Below are 25922 nucleotides of genomic sequence, written 5' to 3' on the forward strand. Positions count from 1 at the left end.
TGTTCTTGATATCAGTCTCCAAACCCCACAAAGAGCAATTAGGAAACGGAACCGGCCTCGTCAGACCTCATTCATCGTGGAAGAAGTCTCATCAGAATTAAACTGAAAACTCGCAGCAACTTTTTACTTAGAACATGCAAACTGTAACAGCTTAAAAGCTGACCAAATTTGGCAGATTTCACAGGGCCAACACAAACCATCCCTGCGCCAAACTTCAAATTTCTGTTTCAAATTATGTTGATACTAAAACCTTCTCAAAGAAAACACATCCGGAATTTCTTAACGTGGGCAAACAATGTTTTTTTTTTTTTTCTGTAATCTTACTCTTGGAAATGACTAAAGCACTTCAGCTGAAATATACCATTAAAAGCAAAAATCAGCCTTGGACAGTGCCCAGAACACAAATTTACAGCCCAAATGTTGAAAGTTTGTTAAAGCACCATAAAAACTAGTCTATATTAACCTGAGGCAGCGCTACCATTTCTACCGATGAGATTAATAGAAAAATACGAATTAGATGTCAATAATGGAAAACATCTCCGTTGAGCTGAGCGCTGGCCTGACTGTCAGGCTGGTTTATTTACCAGAGCAACAGGGCAACAAAGCCAACTGCACCGGTAAGCCCCGCTCTTTGCTGCTGAGCAACGTGCTCAGGCTCTGTTAGCTGAAGAATCCAAAACATTGCATTTATGGGATCCCTCCACTCTTACCTCAAACCAAGAGTCTTCTGCTGGACTTACTCTCCTGGCCTGATCTACAGATTATCTTTCTGAATCAGACAAAACTTTCTGAAAACAGGTTATTGCTGGTTTCAGTGGCATTTTCTAGACTGAATAAAAATTATCTCACTTAGCCTATCATGTTGCTATAGGAAAATAACAAAATAGGTGCATTTCCGTTGAAACTGGAAATGAAATATCCCTCCTGTTTCTGTTTAATTTCTCATCAGATTCAGCTGCATGCTATTTCTGAAAAAAATTCCTGATTCAACTCAGCCACCTGGACTGAACAATAACATTTAAATAGCAACTAGTGTTTAAGAAGAAACTTAATTACATTTAAAAAAAAACAAAACAAAAAAACATAGGCAACATTTTTGAAAGTTTTACCTTAAGTTGCTTAATCAAATTACATAACCAAAAATTATCTAATCAAAGCCATACATTTTTTCACAATTTCACTAGGGTCTTTTTTTTTTTTTTTTACTTAATTCAGTTATCATCATCATCTTTTCTGCTTTTAGGGCACACTAGTTCCCTCACTCCAGAACTTTCCAGTAGTTCGAGATCCACAGCAACTGGCTGCCAACCAGCTTTGGGAATGCCCATAGGACAGGGGTTGAATAGAAGCATATCTAACCAGGGATGGCCTGAATTGTTCTTCAGCTTTGAGGCCATCAGTGAGATCCAGCCTACCTCTGTCTTGCTGTAACCTTGCAAGTTCTACCACTATGGTGGTGGTCATCTCCTCGTCAGGGAAGCATCACAGTCCCAGCACAGGGATGGAGTCCCTGTCTGCTTTCAGGTGTTTGGCAGGGATTTGCAGAGGTCTCCTTCCTTTCTTTTCCTGAAGGTAGGTAGATTTTGCTACCAAAACACAGTCTCAGAGTTAAGGGACCCCTTCTAGACTCATGGTCTCTATTTATGAAAATTTAGTACTAAACCACGTGGACAGCATGAGCTGCATTTCAGTAGCTGATCATTTTAATGCAAATTGTGAGTCGTTACACTGGTAGTAATAGCTGAGTGTCCCGCAACATACCTATAGCAAGATACCCGCATACAGAGTCTGGACATTAAAGCTGCAGATGATTCTTGCACAACATTTCCATTACCATCCACAGAAACTTGCTAAGCCAATAAAAACCACTTCGAGCCAAGAAGGCTCCAGGCAGACCTTATTGCGGCCTTCCAGTCCCTAAAGGGGGCCTACAGGAGAGCTGGGGAGGGACTTTTTACAAGGGTGTGTAGTGATAGGACAAGGGGTAATGATATCAAACTGGAGGAGGGGAGAGTTAGATGAGATATTAGGAAGAAATTCTTCCCTGTGAGGGTGGTGAGCCCCTGGCGCAGGTTGCCCCGAGAAGCTGTGGCTGCCCCATCCCTGGAGGTGTTCAAGGCCAGGTTGGACGGGGCTTGGAGCAACCTGGGCTGGTGGGAGGTGGCCCTGTCTATGGCAGGGGGGTTGGAACTCAATGATCTTCAAGGTCCCTTCCAACCTAAATCATTCCATGATTCTGTGATACCCGCAGCAGGAGATGCAAGCCCTCTGCCATGCAACGCCTGTATGGGAATTGTACTCTTGTTCCATTCCTAGCCACTCTGTCGTTGCCTCTTCTTTATAGCAGAATGAATTGGCTAAGGATTATAAAAATGCACACTTTCTGAAAGCTTCACCAATTGGAAACAGTATGGTCAGTCCAAACGTGTAACACAAGGTAGTGTTTCCTGCAGACTGGAAAATATCCATAAAGCTTATGACCTATGAGTACTTTTCTAGTTCATCGGGCAGTTCACTGATGTTTTATCCTTTACATCTGCGGCACAGGTTTAATGTTGTCCTGGTCTGAGGCACTCAAATACTGAATAGTCATAAATGCCATACTTACTTTATTGTATATCTTTTTATAATCTGGTAAAGTTTATATTTTTAATACAACAAATAATATGTGAACTCGTCATGCACACTCTTCAAGTGCAATGAGAGTCAGTAGCATAGATGGCCCTTTTTCCCTTGGTATAAATATTAATCTAAAGCTAATCTATAAATATCAATCCAAGGGACTCTTTTTTGTTGTTTTTCCCCTAAATCCACATACATTCACATACATCTCTCTTGCCCTCTAGCCAGATCCTAAGGCTGTATATAGGCTTTCAGGGACAGAGGTGGCCTTTCTGCGTTGTGTTTGTTAAATGCCTATTTCAGTCACCTCCTGCTGTAAAGCTGAGGCTCTCGGATGCACCCCAGTATGTGTGGAAAATACCCACTGCTAAGCGTATGCAACTTTGCCACAGCCACTGTGACTTTTGTACCATCGCATTCACATCATCGTGACTTACATTTAAACTCTACTTTCTAGCCTGCTTAAATATGTTAAGAATTATCCTGAGGGACCATAGTAAAATGTAGTCATGTTTATTTGTAATTGCTACAAAACGGTTTACAAAATTGTTAGTGTCTTTTATTATCCCTGCTACTGAAGCACTTGCCTGTTAATTAGAGAAATTTCAGCTGTCATAGCTGGCAATTATAGCTCCTGTATCACTGTCTGTTATGAATAGTCAATGAGAGCTGATTAATATGCATGAGTAGCAGTATATAGTGCGTGCGCTGGAGCAGCGTGCCGCAGCCGGAGCGGCGCGGCAGAGGGAGTGCGGTGCAGCGCCGGGGAAGGAGGGAGAGCAGGAAAGAACACAGCCCCGATCCTCTGCGGCACCCTGCGCCGTACCGCCACGAACTGTTCCGGCCCGGCCGAGCCACCGAGGGCTTCCGAGGATACCCGCATGCATGCTCGCTAACAGAGACTGCTGTGGCTGCTCTGGCGAATAAGGAAGATTATTTCTGCCCCTCGTTTAACCATGGGATGCAGTTTGTGCACTCTGCAGAAGCAGGAGGAACAGTACAAGTTACTGTACGAAGTTTGTCAGGTAAAGAATTAGATTTCATTTCTAAAAGCAAATGTTCTCTTTTGGGCTTGTGACCACTGTTAATGACAGGGAAAATGGAATACCACAAACTACTTATGCAAGTGGCAATGAAAGGGGGTTTGTCTTATTTGATATGTGTATGATAATATTTTTTGGTTTTATGAGGTACGTTCCTATTCACACTCGCGGAACATCAGATATTTAAATGTATATTACTGCGTATCAAACTTTTTACAAAACTGTGCCTCACAAAATACAACTCTGTAGTTAGTGTCTCCATTATGTATTAGGTAAAATTTCTTGCCCGGGGTCGTGGCTCGGTCACGCACTCTTTGAACAGGGTTGGGAAAGGGGTGCAAGGGAGGTCGTGTATCTGTTTACCAGTACGTACACACACTTATTTCCATACAGTGCATTCAGTCAGTGCTCCGTCTGCTCTTTAAGCGCCTGTTCCTGCCAGTGGAAGTTTATGGCTGGTTGTTGTAGTTTTTGCACCTCTGCATGTAGAAATACCAGCTAACAAACAGTTAGAATGGACAGCAGATTAAAACTACTCCTCTAACAGATCTTTACACATCACAGTATTCGTATTAAGCATCTGATAAGTTTTCTAATAATGAGATAACAAACTAAATTCTATTACAAAAATGTTATTTCCTATATTTCTGCTTTTCCTTCTGCCTGTCTCTGAAATTTCTCACTCTGTCACATCTGCAGTACATTCTGGACCAAAACAGCGAGTGTGTTTAGGGACACACTCCTACCTATCTCTTTCGAACTAATCGTAGCAGAAAGCTTATGGTTAACCTCTGAAAGCGTGAAGTGTGTTGTCTGTACAAACACTCCAGATAAACACACCCTACCCAGATCCCTCCAGCTGTACTTTACCACCTCGCTGTTCCAAAGGCCGTTTAGAATAAGTGACAGTTACCCCCAGTCTCAGGAGTGACATTTCCCAGCGCTGCCGCCTTCCGCGCCGGCCGGCAGAGGGAATTGCTCAGCAGAGCATGGGAGGGAAAGAAACCCTGTGTCCTCCCTGCGATGATGCCACCTGCATCTGACCCCACACACTGATGGCACTGACAACAAAGTGAATAAAATATGTGGTTTGTGTGTTACGCTAGCAGGGAAGTGATTAAATTTTAAACACGTAGTTTTGATCTAATTCTCACTCACTCACCCAAAGGACGCTGATGCTTTGTGGAAGGAGAAAAAAAAAAAATTTGTGAGAGCAAATAGGAAAACGTGTTTACTGTCATTTCTATTTATACCAACTCACTTCCACTTGCTAAGCTGCTATGCATGCCATGGCGGGAAGAATTTGAGAGAAAGGCAGTCAGGTTTCTTGGATGTTACTCTGTACTGAGAACTAGTTTCAGATGCTGCCAGTGACCACAGACCTGGGGCCAGGTATTGTCTGTGCGAAACCCCCCCCAGATCAAGCAGTGGCTGTGGTGATAGTTACCTATCCTCAAGGTCGCCAAGTTTTCACGCTGCCCAGGTTTGAGGGCTATCAGTGAATCACATTCAGAAGTGCAACAACCAGAACAAACCCCAACAGGAGGAAATTGTGAATATTTTGATTGCTTAGGAAAGCTTGCACGTTTTTTGTTGTGAAATGAAGGCGGCAGAGAACCTTTGCAAGTTACTGACATCTCCTAACAGATGCAGGACAACATTCTTTAAATACGTGTCCTTAAAACCAGTCACAGGAACAGTCCCACTGATATGTGAGATGACTAAACTATCCGGTGCTGGCTGCAGGTGCAGATCCCTTGCAGTAGTTTGGATTTAGAAATCAACCTGCAAAGTACAGCAACCTTGTTTCAGCAGCATGTGGAGCACGGGGCACAGCACCCCTGATTAACTTTAAGCATGGAAGTCCTTTGGGAAACACGGTTGGAATATCCTCAGCTTCCACAGAAGTGAAAGGTGCATGTAATCCTATAAAATTGGGATTTCTAACATAGCAAAACCTGAATTATTTAAGACTATAATCCCTGATTATTCCAGAATATAAATTATCTCTTGCAAAATTAGTTTAAGAGGGTACTACTTTGATTTCTCTGATGGAAGGGAATTCTATAGCTTAGGGAGTACATCTGGATAATTAAATGTCACTATAACTATAAAAATGACTCCTCATGTAACCTACACGTAAAAGTAATCAGTTAAAATTTAACGGTGAGGGAGATGAAGAATAATTTTCATTTAAAATAACAGGATATAAAAGACAAAAGTTTCAAAATATGCTAGCAGTAACAAATACCTCTTACAGTGGTTTTATTTTGTATCATCCATGTAACCTTAATATCATGTGATAAGATGACATAGCCATTTCTGAGAAAACTAAAAGAAGCTTTTTCAAAGTCTGAGTTAGACAAAATTTGCATAATTTGGGTTTAGGAAACATTGAGCATTGTTACAAATAAATCCCCTTATTTAGCCTTGTTTTGTAGAAGTTCATGACTCTGAGATGTAGGAATTCAGACAACACTTGCAAGAATTAATAATAGTACATAACTGCACTTTCTCTATTAGGCCAAGAGCTTTAGCGTGGCTGGGAAATTAATGCTTCAATAAATTACAATTCCAGAAGGTCCAGTACGTCTGGCTCCGTAAGTCCTCATAACAGAGAGCACAAAGAGGATCAAATATACCAGGGCTCAGGCTTTATCCCTTCCTCATCCATAGATAATTCAAAGAGATCCTCTTCATTAAGGGCTTTGGCACATTGCCTACAATTTCTTTTTGGGCTGCTGTGAGCTTAATGATGCAGAACAATGGTCTTCCCTCTTGTTGAACACATACCTTATTGTACCTTTAATCACATAATAAAAACCAAATTAAGACACCTCGTCATTAAAGTCTATTGTAGCTGTGCATATCAATGCTTTGTATTGCAAATACAAAGAGGACTGTGGCAGCTTGAAATCTTGATGCAGAACAGTGTCACCGACCGTAAGCGTGCTTGTGGCAGCAACGTGATGCATGTAATGTCTTAGATGTATCCTGAGATTTACTTCCTAGCTGCATGCAGCATATGAAATGAAGTCATTATATGCTATTCAGATTTTGGGTTTCTAGTTAAATGGAAATCTTCTTAAGAAGATTTTTAAGGTTGTGAAAGTGAAGGGAGACGGGGGAAGAAAAAAAAACAGAAAATTAGGAGAGTGTTTTAGACCAGTTTTCCAGTTTGCTTTTCTCAATGCCATCAGGTCCTATACAAACAGTAAGAGAAATAAGGGCTTTTCCCTTTGCAGGAAAATTCCCGGGGGACCAAAAAGTAATCACCATTGAAGGAAACTGACAGAAGAATAAGTCACCTGAGATAAAGCTTTTGAGTTTGTAATACAGAAAAAAAAAAAAGAAAAAAAAAAAAAAAAAGAAAAAAAAAAAAAAAAAGAAAAAAAAAAAGGACCTCAATTTAAGAAACTTTCTGAGTACCTGTTTCACTCTGAGCGCATGTTTATGCACAGTTTGGGAGGTGAGAACACAGTGAAATCATGTACTAAATAGACACTTAATATTTCCAAGGTTAAGAACATAGTTTTAAATCACAGATGACTCTTAAACTCGATGGGCAATACTCAGAGCTGTTCCCTGGGATTCAAGATGATGGAGTTCACGCAATTCTCATGGTGGGAAGATATCATAAAAACAACCCATCAAAACTGGCACTCCCAGCTGAGAAATCATGCAATAAGCGAGTATGGAGACTAAGCCCTTTCCTCCGGGCTGTCCCTCCAGAATAAGGATAGAAACGCTGGCAGGAAACAAGCTCACGTTGCTGCTGCCCTTGCTTCAGATGATCCGAGGTCAGAATATTTCTGCCTCCATGATTGTTGAGCTGGCACCTTTCACAAATACTAAAGTTCATATATAAATAAACAGTTGATGTAATGACCTTTTAGTGTTTTAGGAACTCAAAAGCCCCGTTCACATGCTCGTGGCCTGGCACGTCTCTGCGACAAGTAAAAATGACAGTGTTGGTAAAAACAATAGTGGGCAAGCTGGCTTAGTCTTTTAAACTAGACTAAGATATGATGAGGCCAAGGTTATGTAAGCACCAAGGTCAGCATACAAATTGCTGTGCTAATGAGACGACGGTAGTGATGAGGAACTAACAGACACTCTATTTCATTGGCAACTTCCAGCTGCATCACTTGCGAGAAGACTATTCCGGCAGCAGAACTCACACACAAACCAGTTGCACTGAGCTGATCACCGACACAGTTCCCTTCGCCATTAGAATTCCATTCACATGTTTAGACTTCCAAAAATTAGACTAAAGTAATCAGTCATTAAGAAAGCCCAATTCAAGCAGTCTAACTAGACCAAAAGCTACTAAGCAATGATGTTATCCTCAATCAGGGCCAAAGCGCAGCTTGCCATAATAAACGTTAAGGTCAAAAAAAAAATTTCTAATCAAAACTGCAAGACTTGGGAAACAAAAATAATTGCCTCTGTACATATGCTTTTCACACCCTCAAATTTAATTGGGCAGCCAGAGAATTAGGTGGTCTACATTTCAGTAGTTTTCCATGTTAAGACCGAACTGGTTGTGTCAATTATAGTGAACTGGTCTACTTGAAATACACTGTATGGCTTCAGATACTCTGTACGTACACTGTCTGTGCTGCAGCTGAAATTAAGAATAGCGTTGAAGTTATATTCTGTCACTTCACTACCATTAAACTTGACCTCAATAACAGTTGTGAACCTATCACACTTACTTCAAAGTAGGCATGTATTTGCTTAAACAAGATGTTAATTCCACAGGCTTTGTTCTAGACAGGGTTTTCTACTGCTGAATTAGTTCAGCTGCAGAAAAACTCTGCTTGACAGACTGGAGACTCATAATCTTCAGAAAACTGCCCTTTAATGATTGCGGCGCCTGTCTGTGGCTCAGAAGCCCCCTTTCTTAATTAGACATTTACCAGAAACTGGCAATTGAAATTTTCCTCTTCACTTGATGATGAATAATGCAATGCCTCTGTTAGGATTTCTCTGGAAGATACTCTGTATTGCATGTTAGAGGAATATTTTGGTCTTTAAAGGAACATAAACAAGATGTGATATGAAATAAACAAAATGCCTAATGGTGACCTGTGATATAAATGGATAATTTGACCTACTGTGCACCTGAAATATCTTACTGCTTCATAATCTTCCTAAAATCGATGGTGCCTTTCTTCTTTACACCGAGCAGATAAAATAGCGTAGCTTTATTTGGATTTTTTTTTTTTAAGTGATAAATGATTGAACAGATTAGTTTTGTAATGCTTTACACTTATACATCTGTTTAATGCTATAAAGCAGGTGGCAAGAAGTCACGAGGGAGAAGGCACTAGGGACAATCACTGTGCTTTACTGTCACATGTCAGACATGGGCTGGGAAAAAGGAAACATATGGAGTAATGAAAAAGTGCAGATTTAATAAATGTGTTTGGTTGTGTTCATTAATAATGAAACAAAAGGTCAGGCTTCACTTTCGCTAGGAGAGGACAACTCTACATTTATACGTACATTGGGATTGTTCCTTTCTGACACTCAGTGGGTAAACGTAAGCAGATCCAGGTAGCCCTCTTGAACTCCCTAGCCATTAAGGATTTGACAGGAAGGTGGCAGAATAAATAATATGAAATATTCATAAACTTTAAACAAGACTACAATATTCACTACTTTAAACAGTGGCTATTGAAGGAGTCCTTCCTATTAATGCAGTGTACCTTCAGGCAAAAAGCCGGAGGCCACCATCTAAGAGAAGAATGGTAAGCATCATGGCAGTGATTTCTTACTTGTGTCAATCCCATGATAACTCTGGACGTGGACATGTTGGAGGCGATTGGACACATTGTCCACTGGCACGGGAACTCGGCACTTCATCATTTCATTTCTAATTGCTGAAACAACTTCCAAGACACCAGCTTAGCTGCATTCAGTAGCACTGCGTTTCTCAAACACTGCCATCAGACTCCTTGGGAACACTTGAGAAATAAAATGCTTCATAGAAAGAGTAACTGTACAATCAAACTAAAACCATATTTGGTTTATGTGTTTTCATTCATCACGCGCATTTACACTGAGTGAATTAGCTCCTACAGCATCATTTTTGAGAAAGTGAAGATTTGCAAGCTAAAGATCACAGCTGATAAGAAAGTCTTTTTTGAATTTGGCAGAGTTGCTTGCAGAGTGCAACAGAAGCTCTTGTACCTGACCTGACATTATCTGTGTAACTGCCATCAATTTTAGCCAAAAAAGGAAAATTAAGGTGTTTTTATCAATAGCACAGTATGAAAATTCTAGGCTGTGGTTGAGCAGCGTGGGCTGGAAGGGTAGAGTGCGGTGGTGGTTGGACTTCTCCCTACACAACAGCTTCTGAGGTTTGTGCTCTTCAGCTGAGACCACTGCTCAGCTGCTGGGGACAGATGGCTCAAGATGACAAAAGTCTACTCTGCAGAGACCAGATAGCTACTGAAGGAGCAGGCCCTCTTATTAACGAACCCACCTGGATCTGTCACTGCCGCTGGGTTCCCAGACAGCAGCACTGGGAGCTTTTTCCATCTTTTCTTGGCAGCAACTTCAGTAACCCTCTGGAACACAGATTATCTTCAGAGGTGGTAGAGGGGAGGGGAGGTGGGAGGATGGACTCAAAAACTACAGATGGTGGGCAACAGTGCAGGAATGGGAGTATCCTGAATTAAAATGGTCTTAAACAGAGTGTCTTGGAGATCAGTGTTCAGGTTTCAGTTGTGGTGTGCTCTCATGTGGCCTCGGTAGATCACTAACTTGTTTTGTGTTTCATCTTCTCATCTGTACAAGACTCTTTTTGTCTTTTTGCTTGGAGCAGGGTCGCCAGACAAGGCACTGTCTTTTGTTCTGCGTTTGCACGGTCTGATACACTACTAAAATAATACCTGTAATATTTTAAGGCCTGATCTATACACCAACTTACACTACGCTGATTTTAATTGAGGTACAGTGTTAAAGATTGCTAAACTGTCAACTGTTTGAGCTGTAGGTGCTGTGAGGGCATAGCAGGGGAAAACTCCCTCCAAGTGTGGCTTACTCGTACACCGTTCTCAAAGCACCCTCTGCGTGCCACTGTTGGAGAAAGGTGGTCTACAGGGACTTTTGGCCTGACTCAGTAGAAGAATTGGGTTTTTATGTTACTCCTGTTTAGCTTAAATCCATGTCACGTTTACACCCTCAACTAAACAGATTAATCTTCTTATACTATTTACTATCATTGTGTATGATACTGATCATGAGGATAGAAATGAAGTGTTATCAGCATGGCAACCCCTCTGTTGACTGCAATTATGTCATGCTGGAACGACAAAAGGCGAGACAACTCAGGACATCGGTCAGTCAGACACCTGCCTGCGTAGGGACCCCTTGCTACAGGATTCTGTATTTTAGAAGTAAATCTAGAAATACACAGCTTTTACAGATGGACTCAATGATCTTAAAGGTCTTTTCCAACCTAAAAGATTCTATGATTCTGAAAAAAGTAAATTCTCATTCATTAAAAAGCCTTGATTTCCTGTACTAGATGAGCATATAGACGTAGTTTCTGCCCCTTGGGAAGAGCACATTTGAGAAGGGCAAGAGCATTTCGATGTAAGGCCACAGCAGAAGCAGCCCAAGGTGCCCCGCTGGAGACAGAGCTCTATGTGGGCAAATCTAGAGAATGAGAGAAAGTGGGTAATTGCACTTGCTGAATTCTGGTCATTAGTAATTCATGATTATTTATGGCTGTCATTTGTACTTCACTCAGAAGTAGAATTGATTGGCTCCCTCTGGGTCATGCTACTGCCATGGCAGAAAGAGTCATTAAAAAGGGAGGGCCTGTAAACTTCTGCCTGTGTTTTACATGGACCGGGGTTATTAAGACATGAACAAAAGATACACAAAAGATCACCTTTTTAATGCTGACAAAATACGAAGAAGCATTTCTGCCCTGATGTAAAGTCACTTAACATGATGAATGCATATGTAACAGAATAGGGCTCCCAGTAAACTTTGCTTATAGAGGAAGTACAGGACTCCCGGGATCCCCAGCATCAGTCTAAATCTGTTTTCATTGAAGCAAACAATAAAATTCCCTGCGGTTTTATTCTGAGTCCTGATACATAGAAGCAGAGCCTGAGAATCCAACCAAAAGCAGGCACATTTTAGTATGCCATCTACAGTACTGGTGCTGTATTGTTAATACGTAAATGTGCTAATTGCTAGCAGAATAAAAATTCCTTTATTTCAGGGGTCTTTTCCCAAGATTTTCCATTTGGAAGTTAACGGTTCAGAGAACAAATGTATTCTCTACTCTTAAGTAAAGAATTTTTATTTGGTCTTAACTATTTTGTCATGGATGGCTCACAAGGCAGAAGGGAAATGCACACACATGGAAACAGTCTATTACTAAACAATATAATTCTGGTTTTTTGAAAAAGAGAAAGACTGTCCATATGAGGGAAATAAAAGAGGGATTAGATGGAGCTGCAAGAAGAATTAACCTGTATTTTGAACCTTCTTTCTCCAATTCCTGAGGAAAAGGGGGTTTAGAAAATAGGCTTTTTGCTGCTCTAGTTTCTATAAAAATCTTTAAAGTTCTCCTGCTTTTTCTTAATACGCAGACTTCTTAGGAACTTGCTAAAGAAGTGAATCAGACCATAAAGAGCATTTTAAATGGAACACAGACGTCTGTAGTCTAACAGAACGAGCATTTTTATAGTGCACTTCCCAAGGATTTGCATGAATTTCTACAAAGAAAAGCTGCTTACTCATTCTTAAGCAAAAAAGTTTTTTCTCTGTGACATTTGTGAAGCACAGAAGAACCAACAAGCCATACAATGCATACAAATGTTTACCATTCATGACATTAAACCCATATAAATCTAACTTGATGAATGGAAAAATAATTTTCTTTTACAGAGACCTATCTAGTTTCTGTTGTATACCACCAAAACCCAAAAACAGCGTTACGCGCTATTTAAGCAAAAATAAAGTACAAAATAATTATCACTACACACAGCAAACTCTTATGCGTGGGGATTTTCTGGCTTTCTCAACCTTTCAGTTACTGCCAATGTCCAGAGTTACTTCATTTGTGCTATTGCAAATGTTGTTTGGACAGGCTCGAACGCAGAACTCCTACGAGCATGGAGTGTCTGGCCTCATTCTCTTCTGCTAAACCCCCTTCTAGCTGTCCCGTTGCCCTCACATCGCCTCTCCAGGGCTGCAGGGCTCCCGGGGGCTGTGGTGAGTGTCCCCCACCACCACCCCGATGACTGCAAGTGGGAAACCGGGAATCCGTTTGAGGACCATCTTTCTTGTGTGAATAACCCAGGTGTGTAAATTCTGCTGTCACAGAAAAAGAGAAAGAACAAACGCTGGGGTTTTCAAAAGCACTGTAGGAAGGAAAAGAAAAGAAGAATTGGTGGTAACTGGGAGGAAATTTTGTCTATGGAAACAAGTGGCACATTTTGATATACCTGAAAACCCCCAATTTACATCTGCCATCAATGAAGTGGCAATTAATTAGTCTTCTCTACCCACCCAGAAAAATCAAACATGTAAATAGCATACCTTGCTAAATAATTAAACAGCAGCTATTGATAAAATGCCATTTATGTAATAGCACAACGGCGTACTACCTTATCAAAATACCTTCCTCATACCTCAAACAAAAATGAGAGTATGTTTTCTAGTAACAGGGTACAATTCTGTCACCTCAGTCATGGCTGCAAACTCCCATTGACTTGCACAGGCGGTGCAGCATTGTCACAGAAGCACAGAAAGGTTTGGGTTGGAAGGGGCCTTCAAAGACCACCTAGTCCAACCCCCCTGCCCTGGGCAGGGACACCTCCCACCAGCCCAGGTTGCTCCAAGCCCCGTCCAACCTGGCCTTGAACACCTCCAGGGATGGGGCAGCCACAGCTTCTCGGGGCAACCTGCGCCAGTGCCTCACCACCCTCAGAGACCTCCACTCATGAAGGCTGGAGGGCTCCCAGCCTCCCCACCTCAGGAAGATCTGGACTGAAATTAGCATCTGAACAGTGGCAGTTGGCTCAGGAATTTCTGGAGGATAGCAAACCTCTCAGTACAGTAATTGTTAAAGTAGAAGCACATAGGTATGGTATAAAACAACGTGGGAAAAATCTGTCTTCACAAAAGGTATTTCACTGTGACATATTTTCAGAATTAATAGAGGAAAAAGGGGATTCCAACAGGAGAGATGCAAACGCCTCGCACACCTCTGACAGAGGGAGAAGCCCTTGTATATCTAATAACTTACGCACTTGCGGTGTATGGGAATTACATGGAAAGCCATGTCTTAGCTAGGCAGTGCAAATTCTTCACAAGCCTAAAAAGACGTGAGTTGCTTTCCTGGTTTTCTTCCTTTTGGTGTTGATTCGCCCATCACCGGTTCATTCTTTCTCCCTCTCTGGTGGCCATGTGTACCGTAGCACCGTATACTCTATAATATATATATATGCATCCAACCTTAGATCATGCAGGTTCATAATACGTCGCGGCTGACAAGCTACTTACTAAGTAGCTACCAAAGCAAAAGACTCAAGAATACACTTGAGTCTTACCAAGACTTCACCCAGCAAGATCCTAACTGCCCCTTTTTACCCTTTGATTGATACCTTGTTGCATCATCTCTCTTTTTCTCAGTTACAAGTATACATCACATTTTACCTTAATTGACCACAACAGGATTTTCCTTTCCACTGTCAGAGTTTGGCCGTGCCAATTCAATGCTGATGGCACGCTCGGCTTCATAACATCTTGCTTTGCTATTGGACTCATCTCTGTTTCAGTCAGAGCCTGAACTAAGGCATTGCAAAGGCAAAACTCTCCGTGACTTTAGTGAGCATCAAACCAAGTTCAAGTGACTATTTTATTTTCATTCCAAGTATTAAAATAAAAATTCTAGGAGACACTGACCTGCCAGACAGGATTATGCCTTATTTATCTATAGATTTCTTGCTGCCTTTGCAAGGTAGATTTTAGGTAGCGTGCTCTCTGCAGCCTACTCTTGTGCAAAAGAATATAATGTACAGTGTATATCATAAATCTCTATACTATAAATTAAAATGCTATAAATACTATTCTATTTCATAATCATTATATAATTTCTATCAAAAAAAATTCAAGCATCCCTTCCTTATTTACTGCACGGTTTTAATTCAGAGTAGTTATCTCTGCGTGTCACGCAGTTGCTAAGCCTACTATCTGGCTCCACCACAAATTTCATTAAGGTCCATTCAACTCTGTTTAACTACAGCTTTCTCAATATTCGATATATTTCCAATGAAAAGAAGGCCCAAAAGCTAAGCACTGCAATATTTCAGACAAGTTAATTTATCCATCTTTTGTGTCATGAAAGATCCCATTGTCTCTGTCACATGGCATGTAAGGGTCTTAAGAAATTATGCATATTTGTAGGTTTTGGCAGTCTTCTGAAGCATTCATATGCATGGATATTTTTTTTATCTTCTGAGTTATTTCAGATGTAACTATTTATAAGGAAGAATTTTGCTGAGTACAATTCAGCAGCATTAGGAATAAAGTCTATGATTATAGAGCCCCTTTTTTTTAACAAAGTGAAACTGTGCAGATATATTTATTGGCTTTTAAGCACTGGGAATAATTGTTTGTCAATTGCGACAAATTTTCCAGATAGAAACTGAATATCTTAATCAATATCACCTATTAGCCGAAGTTTCAGAGGGACTCAAGATTATCCATGAGTGCTAATTCTACACAGATAACAGAAATCAGGCCATTGAGATCATCCCAGTATATTTTTCTTTTGCATGATTTTTGTGCTACTAAAAATAAAACACCAATACCTGCTACTTTTTTCCAGACCAAAAAAAAAAAGTAAATTGGCTCTGTTATATATAAGAAGACTAGAGAATTACTAGTTTTCATTATCCAAATATTGTAGCATTCCTGTTTTCGTGTCCCTACAACAGAGAATTACATTATTGATGTGCTGGGATGGGAAACAGTAAAGAAAAAGTAAATACAAACTATTCACTGTGCGGTATTTACCACAGTTTTTTAAGGGGCCAGCTTCAGACAGTGCTATTTCCCTGCTGTAAATCGCTTTAAAGCATATTTTCGCATCATTGCGTATTTTTCCATCATTCCACATTCAGAATCAAAATGGTTCATAGTGATAGCTCTGTGCAACCCATTCTCTCTTATTTTGTTAGTGCAGTTCTTAGTACATCTGATACCTCAGCATCCCACCCCATTGGCCAACACTGCTGGCCAAAAGGGATCTGCAGGGCTAAAAGGATTCCACCCAGGCTGAGGTCAGGAATCAGTCTCTTGTACGAGATCCACGGACTGACTCTGAAACCATTCATCGTGTGAACGGCTACTGGCCGGAGAATTGTTTGCCTAATATGATATGGATGCTGCCATATTTCATAGAATTATTAACTTTCACAGACAAAATCCTCAACTGTATTTTAGCAGTGCATTAAGAAACCCATAATAATAATAGTACAGTGAGTTATGCTTTCGTTTCACTATAATCATTGCCATCTTATCAAACCCGTGATATAAAATTGTATATACATCAAATAGAAATTCCCTTTTAGAGTTATTTATTTACCATGCTCTGCAGAATCCTAGTGTTCTGAAATGTCCGAGTGGAGACTGTTGACTACAAACACCCAATGAAATGCTCAATTCTGACTTGGGTCCAGCAGTACAAGATGACAGGTTCTGGCAGAGCAGCCCCGATGCCATTACTTACAATGCTTTTAACACACCTGCCCCCAGGTTTTCGCCAGCCCCTCAGTTGGGGCTATCCTTGTAGCAGATGAAGCAGAACGAGATGAGCACATGCTCCTTAAAAGTCCGGTTCTCTGTCCAGTATCTACAGTTAAGTGACCCACAAATGGGCATTTGTGAAAACTCCACACATCAGTTCTGCTGCTGCAGAGGGAACTCGGCAGTGGCAATAGGCGAACCTATGAAATGCTGAGCCTCAACCAAAAGCCAAATGCCAGAAGGTCACAAACCTTTTCTCCAGAAGGTTCCCTTTGCAGGAGGAGAGGTTTTAGATTAAAATTTAGCTGGCTCTTCTCCCAGATTCTAAGATCTGGTCTCGCATCCTTCTCCCTTGCTATGCAGCACTTCTCTTTTTTTCCTGCATCATCAGCTTGTAGAAAACATAGTCAGGATAGTACTTGGAAATATTTCCTGTAGTAACAGTTTATGATACAGTCCACCTACTGTCTGTGCCCTGCATGATATCATCCTGACTTTGAAGTTATGGTTATTTGTATAAAAAAAAAAAAATACATGAAAGCACAAAGAGGATGCCAGTGCACAGATCTGCAGAAGTAAAATGTCCTGAGGAATCTAAACTAAAATGCTAAACTCTCTGTAATCCAGGTTCATTCCAATATTGGGGAATAAACTGGAAAGCTCTCCTTTGCATGATTTTACCGGGTTTTAGCATAAAGATGTAGAAAGTGGCAGCTCACATGAAAAGTTTCCTGCTCAAGAGTTATTCTGAGCACGTTTCTGAAAAACACTACACTTGCTACAATTTAGATTCTTTTGTTTTGATTGCTTGTTGGATTTAGTTGTACAAAAAAAAAAAAAAATAGGATGCACACAGTAAAATGTGCAACATTTAATTTGCAGCAAATAATAAAACTCTAACCATAATCAGCACTTCCTTTTTCCAGAGAAAACATTACATTTAACTTAATTTTACAGCTGTACAAATTGTTTTAAAGTAATCTGCTCAATTGGGCGAGTTAATGATATTTAATTTGACCAGGGCAAACTCTACATGCTATGCATTACTGTGAGCAATTGTGGTCAACACAAGTGTTTGTGTGATGTAAATGTGATGCTCACACCTTCCATTCTGAGCTGGCTTAACAAAAAAACCTGGTGTCATCGCCTCTCTAAGATAAACCAAGGATGACAGCGTAATAAGTGTTATGTGCACAAGGTAATAAACAGGAATTTAGCCTTTTCAATCGATTCTGCACTAGAGTTAACCCTCTTTATTACCACCCAGCTTTTGGCTGTGGGCAATACATTAAGTATGGGCTAAATTCAGTTACCGCGCTGAGTAATGTTACTCATTCAGTTGCCCCACTGACTTTAATGGGAGTAAAGATGGCATAGCAGAGTGTGAACTAAGTGCCATGCAGTACAAGTAAAGATACCAGAATCTGGACATATATTTTAGAGTTTTCAATCATATTCAATAAGCTAACGTGGCAGAATCACCACATTAGTGTACATTTCAGACACGTACAAAAATGATTAAATGACAAAGTCGTAGCCACCACTAATACCTGAGGCTAGACACTATTGCATCTACATCCAATCAAGGCAATTCATTCTGTTTATGCCTTGAAAAAAATATTCTACTCTTCTATGCACTTCCATGCAGAAGGCAACAGTTTCCACTGTGCAACTCATACCTCTGATACAATAATGCGATTTATCAGGTGAATAGCTGTATGAATGGAAAAAGTACAATGTAAGACATCATTCATAAAGAAAATATATAAGCGAAGTATGTTCCTTGATGAGAAGGACTGCTATGATAGGGGCCCTCACTGTCAGTGCCAGCGGCATCTTCAGATCTCGAATTGCCATTTATCTCTACATCTCAGCCAACACTCGGCCCAGTCCAAAGAACATGGTAACAATTATATGATGGCGTGATGCTTTAGGATCATAATTTCACTATACAGCTTTCACTAACACATTGCTCTGGGCAGCTTGTCTCTAATTGTTCGTTTTCATCTGTATTAAAATGACAACAGTTTGCAGGTTGAAATAGGATAAAAACTTCTTTGAGTTACTAGTGGTTCCCACTATTTCTGTGACATAGTTTTTTGCATCTGAGCCCATAGACCTTTCGGATTTGCAGACATCTCAATAAATAGGCTGAATTTCAAAAGAAATCTCCATATTGGGCTGGAAACAGCAGGAAATGGGCACACATTCAGTCTTTCCATCACAGCTGCCTTTTTTCAGTTCATTCCGCACTGTTCATTGTGTTTAGCTCCCTTAAGATTACAGTCCTTACAGTCGGAGACAGACGGAAACATTACATTTTCTCATGAACCAAAACTCAAAATAAGAATTACGGTTTTGCAGCTTTATAAAAACTCTGACAAATATGACCTCATCTCTTTCACAGCCCCTGGGTAGACTTAGATACTTACGGAAGAATTGATTAAAGACCATGTGGGGAAGGAAGCTAAGCATGAGTGGGCTGGAAGAGCTCAAGACCTCTCTCTGGATCAGGAGGGACACCTCTGCTTGCCAAAGACTTGAAACTGTGAACCTTGTACTAAAATTGCATGCCTCATCTCGGTTTCGCTCCTGCAAACAGGAGTTTCGCTGCTCCTTTGAGATAGGAGGGATGTGTGTTCAAATTCTCTTCCAGACACCCACCTCCCGTGGCCTGGCATGTCTGGTATCGGTAGTTGGGTCTCTCAGTCGTGTTTAGTAAAGGTATTCTGTTTTGTATAACTCAACCAGGAGATGACGGTGGTGAGATCCGGGGATGGAAAATGGCCAAGCTACACAGACAAAAAGTGATTTTGAAAAAACACCCATGAATTTATTTTTTTTTCCTTAATATTTCTATTCCTTATCTCATTATAGGGATCCCATCTCTAAAATGCAGGCTTTTTATTGCAGTGAATGTGTACCACCATGATGCTTTATCTGAAAAATTCTTTATCAGACACAGATACATAACTTTGTAATTTCAGCTCGTGTCCCAGTAGTTCTGTTCACTAATAGGGTTAAAAGATTTAAAAAAAAAAAAAAATGCCAACAAAAAGAATAGAAAAATTACAGGAGAATCAAGAACTCGTTTGGTTTGCACAAGGGCTGAGGGATTTCTAATCTGCAAGAAGCAAATAGGATGTTGATTTGTACTTTAGCTCAAAGAGTGAGCCCAGTAAAATCTATCAAAATAAAAACAGAGCACGGGATTTGTAAAGTTACTATAGCGAAAGGGGGAAATGAGAGATGCATACCATTGTATAAATAGTTCCTAGTACTTGTTGTATGTGCCTTTAGATGGAAGCTGAGACTTTTAAATTAACAGCCAAAACCAACAAAGATATCCTCCACTTTCTGACTGTTTCTCTCATTGCTTTGCTTGCTTTTTTCCCCGCAGGTCAATGGGAAGGATTTATCTAAAGCAACACATGAGCAGGCAGTGGAAGCATTCAAAACGGCCAAGGAGCCCATTGTGGTGCAGGTCCTGAGAAGAACTCCACGCACCAAGGTCTTCGCTCCACCTCACGAGTCTCAGCTGGTAGATGTGGGCACGCAGACAGATATCACTTTTGAACACATCATGGCTCTAAGCAAGATGGGCTCACCTACTCCACCCGTCTCTGTGCTAGACCCGTATCTCCTACCTGAAGAGTAAGTAACAGTTTGTGAAGCCCTTGAAAATCCTTGTGTTCCTTCATGTGGCATGTTAGGAGTAGTTCACAAACTCACCTTTACTTGCTGGCGAACCTGTACTCCCAGAAATAACCAGGATTCATACACCATCGAGCCATAACTCAAAATGTTTTCATTTTTTCTACACACTAGCAAGCCATTATTCACATGAGTAATGCCAGAGTCGCAACATGGCCTCATAAAGCTCATTTTTTGCTGGCATTTGATGGATAAAGTTATTGCTTCTTGTAATTCCTCTCACTGCCTCTTTGGGTTGCTTATGTTTTAACTTTGTTTTTTATGGCTGCCATAAATTGCGTGATGCTAAGAGCTGCTACATTCTGTTCCACTGTATTAATTACTTTATTATAACCCTGCAGCGATGTTACTCAAATAAATTATTTTCTAGGATGAAAATTACTTACCAGCGCTGTCACGGATGTTTTAGAATCAAATTTTAATTATTGTTAATGGTAGTTTGATGCTTTTGTACTTACAAATAAAAATGACAATTATCTCCTGGCACACACACACCACACCCTCACACGCTGTTCAAGAGGAAGACGGCTCCCCGAGGAACCCGTGCAAATTGCCTGTCATCTTGCCATGCATCTCCACCAGGGAAAAAGTAATAGAAAGGATTCTGAATGTCTCGGTTGTTGTGTATGAGAGACCGTGGTGTGGTCAGCCCACAGCAATACCTGGTTCTGAGATGATCCCGTGCACGGTGAGGGGCAGTGCTAGCGGTCGCATGTGTGGGCAGTGCGGCTCTGGAGGGGGAACCCCACCGGCTGCCTGAGCTGTGAGCATCCATCAGCACACAAACACACCCAGCGTGCCTCTCCGAACATCCCTCTCAGCGCTCCTTGGAAATACTAAGAGTCTGAATACGAGAGGGCACTGATCCCGTACCGCTCCTAAGCGATGTTCACAGCACGTTAACATTCGCAGTCAGTCAGGAACCGCGCGTCTGTCTGCAATGTCTGCTCCTTTCCTGACTCTTGGTGCTGATGACTTGAAGGATGGCTCCAGCGGATAATGCCGCATGGCCACCTATTCCCAGCCCATTGAAAATTCAAGCACAGCTGCGTGTTTTAGTGGGAATGTTTGACAAAAGACTCTAGCTTTGAGCTTGTTCGCAGTGAAAAAGCAACAGTGCTTAGAGCACTGTGGAGAGGACACGCTTATTCCTACAGCACCTACACTACATACCCCCAAACACATTTGCAAGAAGGGCTTTCAATACCTGCAACTTTCCAACAGCAAAACCAATTACATTAGGAAAACGGCAAAACTTCATAATGAATCATTTAGGTTGCAAGATGCCTGCACGATACCAGCTCAGTCCTATCAAGTGGCTTCGTATTGCTGCTTAATCGTTAGATACAGATTCCAACCGCTGGCATCATCAGTGGCCTTACTGTGAGCTGTCGATGTTGGTCTGAAGCACGTAGCCGCCCTCAGGGTGATCCCTGGCTACAAGAGCAGTCAGGTGGCAGGTCAAGTATCCCGTCACCCACCATGTGCAAGCAAATGAAATTAATTTTTTCCTAATGCTTTCTGTAACTTCTCCAAATTCCATTCAAATTAATCTAGCCTGTGCATAACGACTTGGGTATCTTAGCCAATTAGCAGATGCTGTTACATAAATAGCCTCACACTTACAAAGAAACATATATCTAGTTAACAGAGAATTAAAGGGAGTTTACTTTCATTGCAGAAATAAAATGCCAGTGTAGAAAAAAGTGATCATAAGAGCATTACACTGCTTACAACTTCCAATGTACAGACAGTGAAACTGTGGGAGAGCTCAAGTTGTAAAAAACAGCATGCCAGCAGGGAATGGCAATATGAAGAGTGGTGCGTATTTAAATAGTATTTAAATCATTATGCACAGCTTATTGCGTTCAAATCAATCAATAGAATGCTGTTGATCTAAATAGTTGGGTAGCAAATTATTTTTAGAATACTTAGCAATTTGATACAATTTTGTGTCTTAAAGGCAAAGTAAAAATACCAAACAAGTAGGCAAGGATGATTTTACTTGCAGGCCTGCAAATAACCTGAGCTCACAAGTAAATGACCTGGTATTGCCTCTCATCTTGAACCCTGGCAAATTCCTGCCCACTTCGCTGTCACCTGGTACCCCTTAGACTACTTCGCCACACTTCTCTCTGTATGTTTTTTCCCCAAATTGGCTTTATATTTGGAGAAAAATCATTAATAAATGCTAAGACTCTTTACAAGTCTCTCATTCATCATCAGGTGCCAAATGTTTTAGACACTTCTTGTAACACATGTAATTTTTATTTAATACATGTATCGGTGTAAATGGTATAACGTATATAACTAACCACATGCAACTTCTTGGTTTGGTTGTAAATCCATCATGTTCACAGTGACTTGCTACAAGCTTAGAATGGATTAATAAGCTAACTAGAGTACTGAGTGCTGTCCTAAAATATACCTTTTTTTTCCAGCCATCCATCAGTGCATGAATACTATGACCCAAATGACTACATGGGAGGAATTCATCAAGAAATGGACCGAGACGAGTTGGAACTGGAGGTACTTAGTCTTTAGTAACTATTTCATTTACTGAAAGTTTAACGTGTGCGTGTCATGGTCTTTATGTTGTATATAAAGTGAAAAGACATTTCAAAGCAGGTATTTGTAATAACATCGGTCATCAGTTACTTTGCAGGTTGCAAACCTTACTGGTACCTTTAGCAGTGTATTTAACTATGTGCCATGGACTGATGAGCCAGATCTTCAGCTAACAAATTAACATAAATAATGAAGTCATCAATTCCACTAATGACATTCTGTATAACTATGCTGATTTAGACTTTCTGAAAATCTGAAAGACTTTGCAAGTTTGCTGAATGGCAGGACCTGTTCCACACAGTCACAATAAAAACATGTGAGTTTCCCTTAAATATTCCCCAGCTGAGAAACAGATGTTCTTGATCATATAATTTAGAAGTATTTTAAGTTTACAAGACAAGACCAGAATAGATACACCACTATACTAAGCTGTTCCTCCCTTTTGCATTACTGAAAATTTACATATGTGTACGTATAAAATTATAGATAATAAAAGTCGAGCCAGTGACGAAGGTATGCAAGTCTGTTTTCCTGCCAAATCTTTAAAAATCGCTTGTGGTTTTAGTACTTGCATATCCCATCAGAAGTTCATCTTCAGTTTTCTCTTTCTTAATTTTAATAACCTGCCCCCACCCATTCAGAGTACAGCATATAAATTGTGGGACTTAGTTCTGCAAGATGCTTAAGCAGTACTGACCCACTGAAGTGTTTTTAATCGTTTGTAATAAATAGCAGTAAAGTATCTCAAAACTTCCAAATGCCACCAGCAATGTCTGATCCAGTTAATCTATTTAAGATTATCAGTAAGCAAATAGTTTATTCTTAGCTTACTTGCACTTCTGATTTCTTAGATCCTGGTCCTGCTAACGCTTATTTGTCAAAGCAAGCGATGCCGACCTGTCTGTAGCTCTGTGTAAATCTGCAGTAGATTTATCAACAGCTTCAATGGGAGCAGAGTTCAGTCGTTCTATGAGCACAAAGTTGTTCCCTTCTATAAAAGTGTTTGCAGGATCAAGGACTAAAACCCCATAAAAAGTTTGCAAGCTGTTCTCAAATTCTGCAGATCTGGTAGTAATTCATCTCTATATACAAACGCAAATCAAAGTCAGGATAAAATCAAAGTGCCAGTAAAACAAATGCTGTTTAGCAGACTTCAAGGCCTTACTTTTCAAACAAGTGCCTTTTTTTTTTTCTTAACTAAAAGCAAATACCACATAGATTTCAGTCTTAAGGGAAAATGTAGAACAAATTAGTATTTTCTGCTACTGTCTTTTCAAAATCTATCTTATAGGAAATCTAATATTGCGGATAAGTTATATTGCTTCCATTAGAAGGTCAACCAGTTGAGCTGAAAACAGTTTAAACACGTGCACTTCAGTAGCCAGACGTTAATATGCCTTAAACCACAGCATTAATAATTTTGACATTGATATAGTACTTAATGGCAAAAGGTGATCAGCTCAGTAACACAGGGAGATGAACATTAGAAAAGTCTCTGTAGCCTAATAGTATTTCTTAAAAACCACTAAAGATTCTTGTTCAAATTGTAGAGACGATGATCAATGGCAAGGTCAAAGTGCTAACAGGGACTCAACCGGCCAGTTGCTTTTTTGTTTGCCTTTTGATAGATATGTTTTAAAAGACCACAAAGACACCTAAAGTCAGAAAGCCATCAAGTCAGCCTTCTGGGCTTCTGCGTCCATAAAATGTGCTTTGAATTTCAATCAGAAGCTCCTCATCTAAACTTTTATGGTCTGTAACTGACTGGTTAGTGATTTGTAACAAGTAAACAAGACAAAAAGGGTGAAATACCCAAGTTCACAACAAGCTTCTAATGTAAATATCCGTAGGAAGGAATTTACGCTGGCAGTATTGCCAAGACGCCAAAATTGTGTTCTCAGTTTTATCTCTCAACATTTATCTTAAAATTGATGACTCAGAGGTAACTGCCATATATTCCCTACGACAAAAATAAATAAATACCATTTCTTTTCTTTTGAAGTTTACGTGCCACAAGGAAAGAGGGACTAAGTCCTGAACTACTATTTTATAATAAATTAAAAGTACATCCATTCTTCACAGAGGCCCAGCCAGAAGTCATTTCAGGTTCATAAAGGAAGAATAATGTCACTCCAGGATTCCCCAGCAGCGTTATGCGTTAATATGTTTATTCAAACAAGTCGGGCCAGCTGTCAGCCACGCAGCCCGAGCGAGGGCTTTCTCAGTGCGTTAATTTTCTCAGATTACAAAGGAGAACATTCTACATCAAAAAGGGGGCTTGTTCTCTCACATTTGACTTTCTGTCTCTACCCTTTCCTATATGCAACTTGTAGGTAGGTCTTGTTTTCTTTCTGAGTAGAGAACTGAACTGAACTCAGCTAATGGCTAATTGAGACTAAGTACAGCTTGGAGATGAAAAACTACATGAAATGTTTGCTAACTGCTAAGAAATCTCCTTTCTGATACTCTCGCTCAGTCTTGGACAGAAGTGAAGTGTTCACGTCAAAAGACTGAAGAAGGACAACAGATTCATTCAATAGCGTTCTGCCCCCCTAGCACACAGCTCGCACAGTGTTCCCGGCGTGAAACCACAGCAGCCGAGCAGCAAAACATGAACACGCTCAGCACCAAAAGCCATGCCTCAAAATTTGAAATCGATACTTCACTGCTTTGAGGGAACCATAAATAAAAGCTGAGTGCCAGGGTTCCAAGCTCTCCCCTTCACTGTAGTTTGCTACTTTGGTTGAAAGTTTTCTTTTACTTCTCCAGTAATCTATTTGCAGGGGAGGGGAGGAGGCCAGAGGTTACTATCTGAACATGGGAATCAGTAGGCTCCATCACAGGCACTCTACAATTTTTATTCCATCCTGGTTGTAAAGCATTTGAAAGCATCTTTTATGCGAATATATTTCTTCTCCATGAAAACTCCCGCTCTGCAGGGAGTTGCACTGCTCAGGAGCTTCTCAAGGCATTCCTATGTCTCTGAATACAAAAGACTTCAGCCATAGCAGTCCTACTCAGGCAGTGACGGAACACGTAAAGGTTTAAGAAGCAGTATCTTCCTTCAGCCTCACAACTGTACTTTCTATGACAAGCATTTGTATACTCTTTGTTTGGAACAAATCCAAAAGTGGTAAAATGTTTCAACTTGCTGACCAGCTAATACGGAAAGCTTGTCCTCCCTTAGCA

General features: G+C 40.5%; 1 protein-coding gene across 1 annotated transcript in view; it reads left to right on the top strand.

Moving 5' to 3' along the window:
* The first annotated feature begins 3578 nt into the window (after nt 1-3578).
* Nucleotides 3579-25922, top strand: part of PDZRN3 (PDZ domain containing ring finger 3) — a 33432-nt gene continuing 11088 nt past the window's right edge. Inside the window, exons 1-4 of the mRNA XM_009883567.1 lie at nt 3579-3647; nt 19852-20105; nt 20458-20469; nt 22607-22694. Coding sequence (XP_009881869.1) covers nt 3579-3647; nt 19852-20105; nt 20458-20469; nt 22607-22694 — 423 coding nt within the window. The remainder of the gene's footprint in view (nt 3648-19851; nt 20106-20457; nt 20470-22606; nt 22695-25922) is intronic.

Source organism: Charadrius vociferus, unplaced genomic scaffold, assembly GCF_000708025.1.
Source record: "Charadrius vociferus isolate BGI_N301 unplaced genomic scaffold, ASM70802v2 scaffold324, whole genome shotgun sequence".
Lineage (NCBI taxonomy): Eukaryota > Metazoa > Chordata > Aves > Charadriiformes > Charadriidae > Charadrius > Charadrius vociferus.